General features: G+C 41.3%; 1 protein-coding gene across 3 annotated transcripts in view; it reads right to left on the reverse strand.

Moving 5' to 3' along the window:
* LOC138962511 (uncharacterized) overlaps positions 1 to 18739 on the reverse strand; it is a 44586-nt gene that overhangs the window by 11509 nt on the left and 14338 nt on the right. For 2 of the 3 annotated variants that reach the window (XM_070334350.1, XM_070334349.1), the window contains exons 5-10: positions 14281 to 14438; positions 13431 to 13536; positions 5100 to 5246; positions 4220 to 4361; positions 3799 to 3930; positions 504 to 640 (exon numbers count right to left, since the gene is read on the reverse strand). In XM_070334350.1, coding sequence (XP_070190451.1) covers positions 504 to 640; positions 3799 to 3930; positions 4220 to 4361; positions 5100 to 5246; positions 13431 to 13536; positions 14281 to 14438 — 822 coding nt within the window. Of the gene's footprint in view, positions 1 to 503; positions 641 to 3409; positions 3931 to 4219; positions 4362 to 5099; positions 5247 to 13430; positions 13537 to 14280; positions 14439 to 18739 lie in introns of those variants that run through there. The other variant, XM_070334351.1, reaches the window with a different exon arrangement.

The raw sequence follows: 18739 nt of genomic DNA on the forward strand, positions 1-18739 counted from the left end.
GACACAAATCTAGTCATGCCTGCAGTCACACAGACACCCATTGAAAAACGCACACACCACACACACACGCATATAAACACACACACGTACACGTTAACCTGTGATTTGCCATTTGTAAAATGTTTTACAAATCACGTAAATGCACCCGATATTTTCTTGTCATCTGGAAAGTCCAGGGATCTATTAGCTTGGCGGTAATTACGATGTTGAGAATTTTTTTGAGAACTTGCGTGCACATGTGTGTGTTGGACAGACAAATCTGCGCTCATGACACTTCGAAATCGAAAATATTAAAAATTAACATGTGCAGATTTTCTCACACACTTTCATTTTCATACGAATTTTTGGCCTGGTATCCCTTTGTGGTTGACTGGACTCCAAACAACAAATATTAATAATAATAAAAGGCATGTATTACTTTGTGGAATGCGATTTTGTTACATTTGTACAAATCGCGGTTTTAGATTTGACGTAATTTGTAAAATCACGGGTTAACAACACACCTCTGTGGGTACAACATCTGCTGGGAGAGACAGCTTCACTGCTCCGATGTCAGCATTCAGGCCAGGCAGACTGACGGACATGGTGAAGTTGGACATCTTCACTGTCTCACAACTTTGGTCCAGCAGTAGATTGGAACCTGTCATGACCAACACAGACACAGATAAACTAAGTGAAAGGTTTTGTGAAAGTAGAAGGGACATGCATTTGGACTTACACACACACACACACACACAGTATATTCAACATAGTATGTTTCCTCACTGGGACCAGCCAGGCATACAAAGCAATACATTTTGTAATTGTCATAATGGACTTTGTTGTTGCAGTGATGCAGGCAGGTACATAGGCATGTTCACACACACACACACACACACACACACACACACACACACACACACACACACACCCAATGTTTATAAATCTGCTTGCCTCGAATCTGCTTACCATGATCACATTTACATGCACATGCTCATGCTGGATTAGTTTTTGATACCCTTTCAAAGTTAGAATCTCATCCCTAGCTTTGACCATAAAAGACTGTTGCAGAGACTTTGCTGATTCCATTTTGAACAAGAAGAGCAAACGCTCGATCGAGTCACTTTCGCAGTTCTGAATATTATATGAGGCATCAGATGGACAGGAAGAAATTGCTATTCACAACACAATACAGATGTAAATAATTTGATGTAAAGAATAATCCTATAAAGTTTGAATCAAATCCGATGAATAGTTTCAGAGATATGATATTTCAATTTTTTTCCTTCAAGACATACCTGTGACCTTGAAAAAGGTCAAAGGTCACCAAAGCAGACGTCAAAGTGTAGAGGTCACTGGGAGTCACGTTCACATAAAATTTGAGCCCGGTCACTTTTATAGTTTCCGAGAAAAGCCCAACGTTAAGTTGTGTGTTGCCGAACAGAAAAGGCTAGTTATCTCCCTTGTTTTTCTGATAACGTTCGTAAAAGGCTACAGATGTAAATACTTTGATGTAAAGAATAATCCTACAAAGTTTCAATCACATCCGATGAACTTTGTCAAAGATATAAAATGTCTAATTTTTCCTTTGACGCTGACCTGTGACCTTGAAAAAGGTCAAAGGTCAACGAAACCATCGTTAAAGTGTAGAGGTCATTGGAGGTCACGACTAAACAAAATATGAGCCGGATCGCTTTGATAGTTTCCGAGAAAAGTCCAACATTAAGGTGGTGTCTACGGACGGCCGGCCGGCCGGCCGGACAGACTAACACTGACCGATTACATAGAGTCACTTTTTCTCAAGTGACTCAATAAATCATGTTAATGAAAGACCACATAGCATCGACTCATTGATTTATTTTTTGTAAGATTTGAAATCACAAGACAGTAACAAAGACTTCAATGATTCAATGTGCGTGCATACCACACAGCTGTTACCCACAACGGTGGGGGTGAACAGTTAGTTTCCAGCCGAGCCACGTCTGTATGCTGCGCTGTGTGCCAGTCTCTACGCGGCTGGAGGCACGCACTGTGATGAGTCACGCTGCGTTAATGCAACAGGCAATCTCCCGCTGTCTTTGTGAATAATCTGATTGGCTTTGTTTTTTACTTGTGTTGCTCTGTGCGTTTATTAATCAGTATTAAAACATTCATAATCTTAAAGTACACCCTTTGCCCTGCACGCTCATATAAAATTTATAAGAATTGACCATGAGTGTGTGCGTAAGCTTGCATTTGAATAAAGGTAAATGTTTGCGACCGTGTTGTGTTGTCTTCGTTTTCTGAAAATATCATCAACTTCCATCGTTCGTGGACATCGCATCCAAAAAAACACAATAAAAATGTGTACATCCACACATACATAGCATGTGTAGAACAAGCACAGCCTAATTATTTTCCCAAGCGGTGAAAGGGTGTTGATGGGGAGGTGCGATAAAGGGTCACCATGGCGCCGCACCTCGGCTAATGTTTAGTCTCTGCAGCTCGCTTGTCTCTGCAGGGGCCAGAGTTTATCTCTGGAATGTAAATTGTTTTCAAGTAAAAAGCCCATCCCGCTAACGATATCACTTCCATCGTGGACGTTGTTCACTGGGCATGTATTCTGAATAAAAGTGAAACCAGAATATGTGATGAGCTTCATAGTGTTTATTATTGACTCAGTGTTTGATTTGACCTCCGCTAAGTCAGCAGTGTTAATCCGATGCCAGTGTCAGTATCTCAGGTAGCACACATGATTTTGATTGCGCATGTTTCATTTCTTTTCTCATTCTCTATGTGTCTAATGAAGACTACTATCAGCGTGTAGTGAAATGTTACATGGTTTAGTGAAGTGAGTAACCACCGGTGTAATGGCAATGAAAGCGGACAGAGTGCATACAGAACAATTACATGAACAGAGACTACATTCTCTTTGTAGAATAATATATGTTTAACACTTAAAGCGGCCATGTCTAAGTGTGAAGTGTATCAGTATGTACCCAAACAGCAATTGATTCACTTTATATCTGTTTTTTGAGGACTATTTTTGTAGCCAGCAAATCATACAGATCGCGCTTGTGTCAATGACAAAATAGGTGCAGTGGAATATCAGCAGCAAGATTACTCATACTAGTGACATACTGTGTGGCCTGCCCGAACTGTGTTGTCTCTCCCTGCGCTGTTTACTGCCCGCACGGACAGCGCAGCCAAAACTGTGTAGTTTCAATGGAGTACAAGCCGCGACGCGTCAGCTTTACTGGCTGCATTCCCCACCCTCCTGCTGTCACCCCCTTCACCGCTTGAAAAATGTGGTAAGCTGAACTTGTTCTAGGTATGTTGAACTTAAAGTGTGTGTCTATTTCCTTGATGCATGTACCGGGATGCGCTGTCGAGGAGTGATGGATCCTGACCGAATGTTCATAAACAATGAAAAACGCAATGTTTGGTTCGGTGCGTACCTTTATTCACATGCATCTTGACAAACACATATACAGTCAATGCTATTAAAATTTATATGTGCATGTAGGTCAGAATGTGTACTTTACAGTTACCTGTATTTTACTACGATGTGATGAACGCGCCGAGCAGAAATAGTGAAACACAAAACATATCATTCTTTATGGGTTCTGAGCGGGAGCGTATCCGCCAGGGACTTATCGCTTTCCACAGCTGTGTTATTTATGGAGGCAACTGGCTCTGCGGGAAAAGCTCTCTGCACTGGCGCGCTCAGCGCTGGCAGGCACAGAAACTCTGTGAGAGCTAGGATGCAGCCGTGCACTGCAGAAAGACTGCTGCTGATTGTCCAAGGTTACAAATGCCAAACAATCCCAGTACACTTACATGCCCAGTTGAGGTAGACAATATCATGGCTATGTATGAAAGATACAGCGTCCAAGATCTGCTGCAGGTAGCGCCGCGCCTGAGTCAAGGGTAAGGCACCAAACTGGTCCAGCAAATCTGTCACAGACAGACCTGCAGGGAGAGAAACAGACTTGAACACACTGTCATGACGATCAACAGTACAGGAGGCTTAAACCAACACCAATGGTGACAAAACAAGGGCAAGCAGGTCGTAAAAGTAGAGTTTCACTGTACATGTCTTCGAGCCATAAACAGCATGTGCGCATGCACACACACACACACACACACACACACACACACACACACATGCACACACACACACACATGCACAAGAGTTTCAGCCGCTTTATTCAAAACAACAGCTAAGACCCACAAACAGACAGAGCAATCATGTCCTTACCTGGCAGAAAGTCTGTGCAGATGACCAGCAGTTGTTGATTGGAGTCGGACGCTGCCCAGTTATGTTCAATTATGTGTCGATGTCTCAGTCCACGTAGCTTCTCCAGCATCTCAAGCTGGTTCTCTCCTTCATGGAGGCTGGTCTGCAACAAAGATGTTATACAGTGGAACTCAACTTCAGACTCTCTCCCTTCCTTCCTCCCTCTCTCTCATCCCCACCCCACTTTCTCTCTTAATTGTTTGGTTACCTATTTTTCCTCTCACTGGGTTTTACTCCAAGACCTTGCTTTTTCTGAGTTTCCATTCACAACCTCACTAATTTATTTCCAAAAAAAGATTCTTTCTCCTTAAATACCTGATTTATCAGATTATCTGAGGTTTTAAAAGAGATATAACACTGTAATCATTATATGTAGCTTGAACTATGCATCAGGTTAGCACCACATTTTGCAGTCTGTTCACAGAATCTTTCATGACGTGACCTACACCATAACATTTTTGTCTTCCTCTTATGAAAAATCAGTTCACAAAAACAGATATGTATACAAAAAACAACCCACATATTACATATCAGATAAAAGGTGCATATTAAGTACATACTACAGATATGAATTAAAAAAAATTATTGTAGAAAACTATGAGCACACACACACACAGACACACACATACACTGACACACACATACACACACATACACACACACAACTTAGGGGAGCCAACTGACTTTTGAGAAACCAATTCCACAGACTGTATGTATGTATCTCTTTGAAGGACTTTCTTGGAGGAACAATTCATCACAAATGACTGCAGTGCAAAAAAGCTAGGAAAGAAGTTGGGGGAGAGGGAGTGGTGGAAGATGACAACCAACTTGGACAGCTCACCATTTTGACCACCCAGTGTCGCCGCGGCCATAAAGGTATCCTGGGAATGATGACTCGGGCCACGCTGAAGGAGTCTGACAGTGGACACAGCAAGACCCAGTCCTTCCATTCCTGTGGCATTACATACAGTTCCAGGCTGGGGTCAAGCTGCAAGGCACACAAAGTGTTTTAGGGATCACTGGACATAGTGGGGAGAATGGTGGTGAAATACAGTGGCTAAGGAAAACTGATCTTTTGACCTCTTTTTACATTTAGTCAAGTTTTAACTAAATGTTTTAACGTTGACCAGGAATCAAGATGCGGGTCTGGCGTATGTGTGTGTATGTGTATGTATGTATGTATGTATGTATGTATGTATGTATGTATGTATCATTGTATGTATGTATGTATGTATGTATGTATGTATGTACTAGATGAATACCCGCTTCGCCGGGTATGGCTTCGCCGGGAAGAAGTCGAGCCGAATACAGCCGGCGCACCGCACGAAGGAAGGGAGATAAACGCGCAAAACACTGGAGAAGATAAGGAAGAGTAATACCCGGCTTCGCCGGGACAGTGACCTTCTAAAAATAGTATAACGGGAATATGGATTGAGCGTTGTCGACAGTGACCTTCTAAAAATAGAAACGGGAATATGGATTGACGCCACACGAAGGAAGGGAGATAAACGCAAAACACTGGAGAAGATAAGGAAGAGTTAGTGGGAATGGATCTGGGAAGATGAACAGAAAAACCAAAATCGGTTCAGCGCTGCGCGCTGAGAGCACGTGTTGAAATATCTCATCGACCAGGTTGTGTCCGGGGTGTACCTGAATATGGCCACCAAATTTGAAACAGATCCATCGAGAACCTTGGGCGTGCATCGCGAACACACAGACACACACACAGACACAAGTCGTATATATATATAGATGTATGTATGTATGTATGTGAGTGAGTAGTGCCCGGTAGCTCAGTTGGTAGAGCACTGGACTTGTGATCGAAAGGTCGCAGGTTCGAATTCGGGCCGGGACGGACATGGGTCAACTTTATGTGCAGACCCAGAGACGGAAGCCATGTCCCACCCCCGTGTCATCACAATGGCACATAAAAGACCTTGGTCATTCTGCCATAAGTGCAGGTGGCTGAATACACCTAAACACGCAGACACCTGGGTAGCGCGACTCCGTTGCTGCTAGCTTTCCACTGGGAGGAAGCGACCCGAATTTCCCAGCGATGGGACAATAAAGTAATGAAAAATGAAAAAACGAAGAAAAAAAAATGAGCGGGGATTGACACACCTGACGTGACCTCTCACTACTTTTTACCAAATTACCTATTTTATCAAAGTTTTTATCGATTGGTTTTACTACCAGAAGTTGTCTGATGGAACTGTCTACACAGTGGTATAATTTTCTACGCATTCTGTCCATGGATCCCAGAGCTTTCTCCATCTTCGTCGTTTGGCTAGCCATCACTGTGCAGTGCTTAGTAGGCCTCTTCAGCGACTTGCTCAGCCAGTTGGCAAGCAGTGATGACAGTGCGCTTGTTTACGCCGCTTACAGTGCACGCGTACCCGTACCCGTAGGCCTACCTCGTGTGCCTATCGGTTTTCGCTCTGATCGTCGCTGTTTCACCAGAGAGTACCTGTTGGACTTGAACCCGAGCAGTACTGCTGTGCCTCCCGTACTTGGATTACCTGATCGACAGTCGGGGCCTTCGTCGTCGCCTCAATCTGCCTCCAGCTGTGTACCCAGTGATGCTTCGTCGCTGTGTCGTCGTCTTCACGACCTTGGCATTCACTGCCATCAGCTACCATGCCTACGCATCCCTCCAAAGAAGGCACACAGGGGACATCGTCGCAGACCACGTCGGAGGAATGGGGCAGTGCTACCGACGCCAAAAGACTGTAAGTCTCGATCACACACCTTACTCCCCACTTCCACCATCACACCTCTCCGCATCGCACTTTTCAACGCTCAGTCTGTTTCTTCAACTCAGCAAGCATGTAAAAGAACAGAAATCGTCGAGTTTGTCACAGACAATGACCTAGACATTTTGATTTTGACCGAGACTTGGCTCAAGGAGAACGGTGACGACAGTGTTATTGTTGACTTGACACCAGCAAACTATTCCCTGCGATCGTTTCCCCGCAGTGTCACTCGCAGTGGTGGAATAGCAGTGATCTTCAAAAACTCTCTCTCTAGTCATGTGTCGTTTAATTCAGTACTGCCATTTACACATCCATCCTTTGAGTGTGTACAAGTGACACTAGGCCTTCATCAGAAACCAGTTCACTTGTTTTGCATCTATAGGCCTCCTCCAAACTCAAAAAACAAATTGACTGATGCCATGTTTTTCTCTGAATTTCATGACCTTGTTGACCATTGTTACACTTTGTCTGGAACTCCTGTTTTGCTTGGTGATATCAATGTTCATTTTGATGACTGCAACCACCCTTCCACTGTCAAGATGTTAGATATTTTAGATGTTTTTCAATTCACACAGTCAGTCAGTCATCCAACGCACAAGAAGAATCACATACTGGATTGGGTTATGCATAGGCCTGATGATCATATTGTTCAATCTGTGTCTGTTACACATGTCTTAGCCTCGGATCATTTTTGTGTTTTGTTTGATCTGATGACCCAGTGTCCTCCTCCTCCACCCATGTTTAAGTCTGTCCGCTGTCTCCGTACGATGGATAAAGACGCTTTTAGGGACGAGCTGCAGAACGCGCTGCCCCCCTCCCCCTCCGCTGACCAACTTGATGCCACACTTCGTGCTGCTCTTGACGTTCATGCCCCCGTTTCACGTCGCCGTGTCCGTCCGTCCAAGTCCGCACCGTGGTATTCCAATATCTGTGTCGAACTGCGTGATGCCAAATGTGACCGTAGGCGTGCTGAGCGCAGGTATCTTAAGACTGGTCTTACTGTCCATAAACAAATATTTCAAGGAGCAAAGGACATTGTAACTAAGTTAGTACACGCAGCAAAGACAACCTTCCTCCAAACCCAGATTATTGCTTGCGATTCAAGCAAAAAACTGTTCGATATTTGCTGCCGGTTGACCGGCCGCAGTAAGGTATCCCCACTGCCCACTGTTTTCCCCGCTAGTCAGCTGCCAGATGTATTCAGTGATTATTTTATCAAGAAGGTTTCTGATATTCGTTCTGAACTTGATCAGATGAGTGCACATTCTGCTTCCTCCAGTCATGTTGATGTTCCCACTGATTGTTCTTTTCCATCATTTCAGCCAATCAGTGAAAAAGACCTTAAATCCATTATTCTGAAGTCCAAACCAACAACTTGTCCACTTGATGCCATACCCACACCACTGCTTTTTGAGAATCTTGATGTGTTGTTGCCAACTCTTACTCAAATTGTCAATGATAGCCTGTTATCTGGTGTTTTTCCATAATTGTTCAAAACTGCACTTGTCAAACCACTTCTCAAAAAAACTAGTCTTGATGTCAATATTTTGAAGAATTATCGTCCTGTATCTAATTTATCATTCTTGTCCAAAGTTTTTGAAAAGGTAGTTTTGAAGCAGCTGTTGTCATATTTGAACACCCATGATTTGATCTCGCACTCTCAGTCCGCTTATCACCCTTCTCACTGTACTGAAACAGCCCTACTTAAAGTAATCAGTGACATTCTGTCTGCTCTGGATGGTGGTGATGTGTCAGTGCTTACCCTACTTGACCGTTCTGCAGCGTTCGACACGATTGACCAAGTCACGCTTCTCCATAGACTTCAGACTCTGTACGGCATATCCGGTCCACCGCTAGCATGGCTTGAGTCCTATCTCATTGGCAGGACTCAGGCTGTGCTTGTCGATGGCCAGATGTCTGCTCGAGCCCCACTTTCTTTCGGCGTTCCTCAAGGTTCAGTACTCGGTCCCATCCTTTTCATCATGTACACTAAGCCCCTATCCACACTGATTCAAAACCATTCTGTTTTAAATCAGTCTTTTGCTGATGACACCCAGCTGTATAAACCCAGTCCCCCTGCAGAGACACATTCCGCCATCCAGACCATTCAGACATGCATCACTGATGTTAAATCTTGGATGGTCGATAACAAACTCAAGCTGAATGATGATAAGACTGAAGTCTTACTGTGCAAAAAGAAGAACACTACATTTCCCTCTCCCCAACCTGTTTCTGTTCAAATAGGCAATACCGACATTCTTTTCTCACCATCAGCTAGAAACCTTGGATTCACCGTTTCATCTGACATGACCCTTAACAAACATATATCTTTAGTCTGTAGAGCAGCTTATTTTGAGCTTCGTAAGATCAGCACCATTCGCCACACACTCTCCTCTCAAACAACTAACACTCTTGTCTGTGCCTTTGTTCTTTCTAAACTTGACTACTGCAACTTTCTTCTCTCTGGCTGTCCTCTGTACCTCCTGCATAAACTACAAAAAGTCCAAAACTCGGCAGCACGCCTCATTCTCAAAGCACGAAAACGAGATCACGCAACACCACTTCTTCACACACTGCACTGGTTACCTATTCAAGCCCGCATTGACTACAAACTGTCCACCCTCTGCTTTAACTTCTTTTCTGGATCGTCTCCTGCTTACTTCTCTGAACTCCTCACCGTCTATTCTCCAGCAAGACAACTCCGTGCCTCTTCTGACTGTCGCATCCTTACCATTCCACACACCAAAACCAAAACCTACGGACAACGCACTTTTACTTTCTGCGCACCCACACAATGGAATTCTCTCCCCTTTCACATCCGCCACTCTCAGTCACCCCAAGCATTCAAACGAGCACTTAAAACGCACCTCTTCAAGAAATACAACCCCTGATTTTGTTTTCTCAGTCCATCAGTAGGCTACATGTAGTGTATTTGTTGTTTTAGTGATAATGTATATAAACATCGAGGACTGTTTTCAGCATTGTTGATAACATGTTCTGTTTGATTAAGGGTATTCAGCTGGTATTTCCTTGTTTTTTACTACCTATTTTATTCATGTTTTTATTACTTAGTTAGTGGAAGAATCTTTTGTAATGTATGTTTGATGGTGTATGCTTTTAATTAAGCGTTGTTGACTATGAATGTAGATGTAAATGCTTGTATAACTGTGTTTTAATTTTAAATGTGACAAGCGCAAAGAGCATAATTGTAAAGTTATGATGTTGCGCTATATAAATGCTCATTTATTATTATTATTATTATGTATGTATGTATGTATGTATGTATGTATGTATGTATGTATGTATGTATGTATGTATGTATGTATGTATGTATGTATGTATGTATGTATGTATGTATGTATGTATGTATGTATGTATGTATGTATGTATGTATGTATGTATGTATGTATGTATGTGTGTGCGTGTAGAGTGATTCAGAAAAAAGTACCGGACCGATCTTCATGAAATTTCACATGAGAGTTCCTGGGTGTAATATCCTCAGAAGTTTTTTTTCATTTTTTCGATAAATGTCTTTGATGACGTCATATCCGGCTTTCTGTAAAAGTTGAGGCGGCACTGTCACGCTCTCATTTTTCTACCAAATTGGTTGAAATTTTGGTCAAGTAATCTTCGACGAAGCCCGGACTTTGGTATTGTGTTTCAGCTTGGAAGCTTAACAATTAATAAATGAGTTTGCTCATTAAAGTTGTCATTAAAATCAAATTTTCGCAAACAGATTTAAAATTGATTGCATCATATTTTTCATCAAATTCTGAATCTAAAAATATATACGTATGTTATGTTTACTCTCAAAATGTGATCACAATTAACGCAAATAGGTTAATTAGTACTACGATTAAAATTTAAGAAATCGATCAAAAAATCATTTCATCTTATTCTTTATCATTTCCTGATTCCAAAAACATATAGGCAGGTTTCATGGTATTAGGCCATTTTGATAGTCTCAGATTTGCTTAGTCTTTTAAATCCATATCTGTGAGAATCTGCTGTATTTGTTGTATTAACATGCAAACTAGTTGTTGTTTAAATACTTTTTTGAAAATAAAAGTTGAAATTTTTTATAATGTGTTTATTTATGTGCGTGTGAATGGTGGCGATCGTCAAAATACGGACGGATGAATTTACTTTTGCCACAGCATCACTAAACAAAGAACTAAATTCCAACACACACATGCACAAGTATCAATGCTGTGGTGGTTGAGAGTGCCAGAACACATTGAAATGATTGTTTTTCAACAACAATCGATATCCATAACACAAATTCTAACTTATACTAGCTCCGCAAAAAAAATGTATGGGGATTCGGATCTGTCCGTCCGCATAGCGATATCAAGAGCATCGAAACTAATTGTGATTTCACAGGACAAAAACACAAGTTTACCTAATTTTGTATACTGTAAATACAAGTTTGTGCACCCTTGAAGTGAGTTATAATGTTGCCGAGGTCAATTTGCCCTTGATCGAGGCACGGTGACCCGAGTTTCAAAGTTGCGATCCTGTCCGTCTAAACAATGTAACGATCGCCACATTTTTCTTTTCATTCAAAAACTAACCGTTTGGGGAGGAAGTGACCTCACGTTGTTTTACGTTGACGCTCGCGCTCGACAGAAAAAGACCGCAACAGTTTTTCAGTTAAAAAAATCGCAAAGTAATTACATTTTCTGAGGTTTTCTAGTGTCCGTCTAGTAACAATCGCCACTCTAGCGATCGCCACTGAGTGTTAAAGTCACATTTAACTCCATTTTCGACTGTTTTAAGAAACTATTTTGACGCTCAATCGTCACGTTTCAGTGTCGAAACACGTACTGTGCATTTGCAATCAGCCGGTGTGTCCAAACTGAAATGCGAGTGATGCCTCGATTTGTGGCGATCGCTCACGTGGTTGACGGACAGAAATACCTTCTTAGGGGGTAGGGGAACAGTTACTCCTCCATACAATAATGGTGTTTACAAATGATTGCAAACTTGTCTCTTTATAAACTGTTCAGACATGTCTTCTCTTCAATAATTTTCAGTTTTTCTCGGTTTGTTAATCAGGAGCACCCTGCAGTAAATGTTTCATCTGTGACAATGCTCGAAATGTTGACGTAATTCCAATGCCCATATCCTTCTCTTGTTACCTCATCTAGCCAAAACCATTGAAGATAGAAAGACATTTATTGAACAAACTAGATGCACAACACCAGTCTTAACACGTTTTGGTCTTACATGTATATGAAAATATTGATGGCCATGGAATGGTTTGAAAAAAAAGACGGTTTTTTCCTTCAAAACGGTCTAGGTCTGCCGGAAGTCGTATTTTTTCAAACCATTCATTTGAGAATCAATATTTTGATGTACATACAAGAACAAAACTTGTTAAGAATGATGTGGGGCATATTTTTTGTTCAATAAATGTCTTTCTATCTTCAACGGTTTTGGCTATATGAGCTATATGCATGCATAGGATGACCGTATTGCTTTTTTTGCGTTTTCAGGGTATGCCGCTTTGCGCCTGGTTTTTAGATATAAATAAGGACCAGGACTATAAAAAAATTTACTGTTTTTAGTTGTAACAAACTCACTTTGTTGGAAAAACATGTCCTTTGAATTGTGTGCCAACATTTATTTTGTAGAATTTGAGTGTGTAAATAGTAAATTGCTGAACACAATACTGTGAAACCTGCCTATAGATATATGTTGTATTCAAAACAAGCTCAGAAAGTTAACAAGAATACAGAAAAGCGTGCTTTCCTGCTTAGAGCAATATGCTACCGCGCTATTCTAGCTTGTCAATTTCACTGCGTTTTGCACGTGAAAATTGAGCGATTTCCTTCTCGCGAGGATTGACAAAGCTGCTGATGAAAAAATGCATTGCGTTCAGTTTCATTCTGTGAGTTCAACAGCTTGACTAAATGTAGTAATTTCGCCTTATGCGACTTGTTTGTTGTTGCGTGCAATTCCCTGTGTGCTTCCCTTTGCTGGTGTTGTTACACCTCAGTCATCTTTATCTGGTTAGGTTTTGAAACGGGTATAGAAAAGACATTTAGTAAGGCTCAACCAAGTTCTTTTACTTCGTCCTGGTTTTCACAGGCTAGACGATGTCTGGTTCAGGTGAGCCAAGAGAGTTCAAATTAAAGTGCATTCATACAAACCTCCCGCAATCTCATTTTCACCATCACCCCACACCCCGAATGATACCTAGAAATGAAAATCCTAGTCACGAGTGGGTTTTTATGTTTGTGACCGTTTTACCCTGCCATTTAGGCAGCCATACGCTGTTTTCGGGGAAACCCATCAGGCGCAGCCGGGCTTCACTATTTGGGAGGCCGGTGTCTACTCCACTATAGGCCACTGCGCCTGCCACTGTGCCTGTCATAGCAGTAGTGAAATAACAAAGCCAGCTTTTTGATACCCACCTGGACAAAATGATTAAACTTGGCCTTGGCTGGCAAGAAGGTGTGCAGAGGGTTGCTCAGCAGTGTGCTCAACTCCTGCAGTGTCTTCTGCTCGCCCCCTTGGCACCTGATCAAGATATCATACAAAACTCTACACTCATGTTCTGACTCATCTACATGACTACATCATTCATATACCTACATCCATACTCTTGTACTGTGTACCTCACACATGTTCTGACTCATCTACATGACTACATCATTCTTATATCTACATCCATACTCTTGTACTGTGTACCACATACATCCCACCAACAATTTAAGAAAATTGGGTTTAAAAGAGGGGAGTCTTCAAATAGAGTTCATTTTACAGATGTTATGAATAGAAAATCTGTAAGAGCAGCGTCTAAAAAAAGAGGTTGTGTAACTTAAAAAAGTGGGGTAGATTCAACTGTGTACCTGGACCACATATCATTTATGGTCCCCTCTGCACTTTGAAGAATTACTGACTAATTAAAAAATTCTTTCTTTCTTTCTTTATTTGGTGTTTAACGTCGTTTTCAACTACGAAGGTTATATCGCGACGGGGAAAGGGGGAAGATGGGATAGAGCCACTTGTCAATTGTTTCTTGTTCACAAAAGCACTAATCAAAAATTTGCTCCAGGGGCTTGCAACGTAGTACAATATATTACCTTACTGGGTTAAAAAATTCATTTTCATCATAAAAGTTCATTGAATGATAAGAAATATAAGAAAAACAACACCCAAATGCTATGTTGCGCCTTGAGAAGGTCTTTGAGACGCAAACTATAAACGCTGTAAAATTCAGTAAAAAAGATTTCTTATAAAAAGAACATATACAGTACTAACTGTTGTGTGATGAAACGGCACCAAGGTACGTTGCAATTGGGTTGATCGCACGACTTGTAGTGCTCACGCAGAAGTTCCATGAAGCGTATGTCATCGGCACTGTGATCACTGGGTCCCTTCTTCAGAGCCTCTTTTAAACTGTGCAGACGTCTTCTGCCCTGAAACCAAAACCAGAAAACCTGACTGAAATATAGGAAGCAGGGGTATGGACGGGTGCAGGCAACACGGAGGAACTCTGGCAAACTGCTGAGCAAATCGCAAAATGTTTTGTTCATGAAGTTTGTTCAAATGCAACGTTACCTATGCGTGCAGGGTATAATATACTATCAGAATTGCACTTTCCCCAGGAGTAACGCATCATTTTTGGACCAATTTCTTTCCTCTCTCATTGCTTGTTTACTTCGAGCTCGTGTTGGCAGAAGTCGAAATACTTGTCCGAGCTTAACTCTGCCGAACGGTCAAATGACAAGAGTTATTTCAGAGTTATTTCTATAAATAGTCTATTGCATGAAAGGTTTGTGCCTTCCCATGTAAAGGAACACGTATCTATCCAGACTTCACGTATCTATCCAGACTTCCACATGGGATCAGAGCATCTTCCACTTGAACACATACACTCACTCAAAACCACACAAAAGCAGCCTGCACAATAGCAATTTCTTGCCAATTCATTTCACAGGTTGACAGAAGTGTCAGTTACCAAAATTAATTCAGCATGAAATTCAAACTCTGCACAGGATGCTGGAAGGCTGGTGATTTTTGGTATGTGTCCAAGTTGAAGGAATGGCTCACATCCTGGACGAAAGCCTGGACAGATCTGTGGTGGGATATAAGATGGTTTACACTGGAAGTAAAGTATTTTTTAATTGTAGGTAGCTATGAGCACACACACCCGCATTTAGACAAACAACACTGTCTTTCTAAGTTTCTCTCTTTACAAGGGGGGGGGGGGGGGGGGGGGGGGGGGGGGAGAGAACATCATTGTAACAGTTTTTGGAAGGATGTGTTTTGTGTTTATGAACAATTTCAATACAAAATAGATTTAGGAGTTTCAGAAGAAATATTAGCGGAACCACTTTTTCTTTTTAAATAATATCAAGAATTGGTGTGATAAAAAAGTTTTTTTTATTGGTAAGCTGGTAAATGACGATGGACGTTTTCATACCCATAACAAGTTTTGTAATAAATATGAAATTAAAACATTTTTTTTAGTTATTTGGGATGCGTTAAAGGGCAGCTGCCTGGTCTCAAAAATGCGCGGAGTCGCGTGCAAAAACGCGTTTAAGAGTTTTCCGAGTTGATTCAACTAAAGACTGTTGATTTGGTCCAGAAGAAGACACTTTCATCATTAGTTTGAAACCATTAAAATGCGTGAAACTTTCTGCTAGTTCTCACAATCCGCAAAAAAACGAAGCAGTTGGCAGGCCGAAACGACTCAAAATCCGCGACCGACAACTCTGTCAGCACAAGAAAGACACCGCAGCGTTAGCCTTGCTGTGACGTCACTCGAGGAAGCCGATAAGGCCGCTGTGAAGTTTACAGTACAATGTCGACTACAGCTGGACATCTGTAATGCTGTACGCGTGATTGATTCTTGCACAAAGTAAAGTATTAGGATGGTAATATCTTCTCAAGACCCACGTTCACATTTTCTCTTCTTTGATCTGACCGACTGCAACCTTTACAAGTCATTTCTAAAGTGGTTCACATGCTGTTGCTACTCCTCCAGTCCACCCGGTTAAACCATAAAGTTGCTCAACCACAGACCCTCGTGTCCCTTGTCAGCAGACACTGTACACTTATGAAGAAGGTCCGCTTGAGGTGTCACACCAATTACCGTGTACGTGTGAGGTACTGAATTCAAGACAAAAGCCAACTCTGTCGGTGGGAAAATCTAGGAAAGAGATGATGATAATACATCTTCAGTTACTCACTCAAGTAGATAGACGATAAAGGGAAGAGAGACGGAGACAAAGATGAAACAGTGGATCTAGTGTGGAAAATGGGGGAGGGGGGTTCGGCCGCAAAAAATCAAAGATGAATTTGTCAAACTGTGTTTGTGATGGTTATCGTGCGTGTGTGTGTGTGTGTGTGTGTGTGTGTGTGTGTGTGTGTGTGTGTGTGTGTGTGTGTGTGTGATAACACGTATGTGTGTGTGTGTGTATATGTGTGATAACACGTGTGTGTGTGTGTGTCTGTGTGTGAGTGTGTTTGTGTGTGTGTGTTTGTGTTCCTCGACGCGTGACAATATCTGCCAATAAGTTGAACAAAAACAGGGTTCAAGTGGAACAAAAGCAGGAGGCAGGTTTCACGGTAATCAGACTCTTTGATGTGTGTAAACTTTGCCTTCAAATTACTTGCTTACTGTGTTGATTTTCATCATTTTTTCTGCTTGGCATGAGAAAGTATGGTATTTGCAATACAAAAAAATAAATAAAAGCTAAAATGTTTGTGTTTGAGCAATTATTTGAGCGAGTTTTTCGAAGCGAACGTGTGAATCCTGACAGACACCATTTCCTTCTGTCACATGACCCCATCTCAAAGTGTGATTCAACAGACACGAAAATAACACACAAAACTTATGATAATGGGGTTATTAATTCAATTAATACACAAGGTTAGTCTCTGACTAGATAAAATTGGGAAAAAATATCAAATGGGAGCATAAAACCGTTTCTGGAAAAATTTTCAATCGCCACCGAAAGTGTCTGTCAGTAAAAAAAACACGTGCTTTGTTTGAAAAGCAAAGCCTAATTTTACACATCGCGTGCTTTTGTCTGTTATTCTTGCTTGTGAACATCAATTTATTGATGTTCTTCACTGGAAAGCAGGTGTATCATCAACAGTATCACAAAATCGCAAAGAATGAACATTTTTGTTGTGATCCGACCGGTGTCTGTAGACTGAATCACACGTTCGGCAAACTTTGTTTTTAACGGAAATAACCGAGCCTTTCATCGGAAACGACGTTTCAACCGCTTCAGATCGTCTGCAGGAAGAAAAGGAGGAATGCGATACCCAGTGAGTAAAACATTTAATCGTTTTTAGTGCCTTTTGATCAAGTTTTGTTGCGTCTGTCAGCAACGTTCGTCAACCCAACGTTCGACACAGCGACGCACGCATAAGGATTTGCAGCGTTTGCATTCGGAAAGTGAGGGATTTGTGAGTTCGTTTGCATAATTTCAATCGCTAGTAGGTTTTCCCTTCGTCTCCCATTGTTGTGTTTGCATGTTATTGGCATTTCATTGTGTAAATTGAAAGTTTGTGAGTAACAGTAGTACAATGTGTCGAACGTTGGCGACGCTGACAGACGGAAATATCGAACGTTGCCTTCAATGACAGAAGGGCTTGGCGATCGTACTTTCGATTCGTAGGAACACAATATGGAGACAGCAATGTGCGCTCGTTACCACAACGGTCATGAACCGGTGTAACACAAAATTTTTACTCCACGAAAAATTGACTCCGGAGTAAACTTCCAGTAAAAATCTTGTACGAAAAAAGAACTCCACAAGGAACTAAATTTTTACTCCCCAAATATTTACTCCCAGTAAACATCTCGTACGAGAAACTTAGGGCCTACTCCTTCGTTTATAATTCGCGCAATATCCCATTTACGTGCAATCCCGTTTTGCCGCCGTCCCATTTTGGCGACATTTCACAAGCCAAGCGTCATCTTACTACCGCATCACATTTTGGCGCAATCCCGTTTCGCCGCTATCCCATTTTTTTTATTTTTTATTTTATTTTTACATTTAGTCAAGTTTTGACAAAATGTTTTAACGTAGAGGGGGAATCGAGACGAGGGTCGTGGTGTATGTGTGTCTGTGTCTGTCTGTGCGTGTGTGTGTGTGTAGAGCGATTCAGGCCAAACTACTAGACCGATCTTTATGAAATTTGACATGAGAGTTCCTGGGAATGATATCCCCGGATATTTTTTCTTTTTTTTCGATAAATACCTTTGATGACGTCATATCCGGCTTTTTGTAAAAGTTGAGGCGGCACTGTCACACCCTCATTTTTCAATCAAATTGATTGAAATTTTGGCCAAGCAATCTCTGAAGAAGGCCGGACTTCGGTATTGCATTTCAATTTGGTGGCTTAAAAATTAATTAATAAATTTGGTCATTGAAAACCTGAAAATTGTAAAATAAAATAATTTGTTTTTAAAACGATACAAATTTACGTTCATCTTATTCTTCATCATTTTCTGATTCCAAAAACATATAAATATGTTATATTCGGATTAAAAACAAGCTCTGAAAATTAAAAATATAAAAATTATTATTAAAAAAAAAATTCCGAAATCGATTTAAAAACAATTTCATCTTATTCCTTGTGGGTTCCTGATTCCAAAAACATATAGATGTGATATGTTTGGATTAAAAACACGCTCAGAAAGTTAAAAAGAATAGAGATAAAGAAAAGCGTGCTATCCTTCTCAGCGCAACTACTACCC

This window comes from Littorina saxatilis, linkage group LG3 (genome assembly GCF_037325665.1).
Source record: "Littorina saxatilis isolate snail1 linkage group LG3, US_GU_Lsax_2.0, whole genome shotgun sequence".
In the NCBI taxonomy this organism is placed as follows: domain Eukaryota; kingdom Metazoa; phylum Mollusca; class Gastropoda; order Littorinimorpha; family Littorinidae; genus Littorina; species Littorina saxatilis.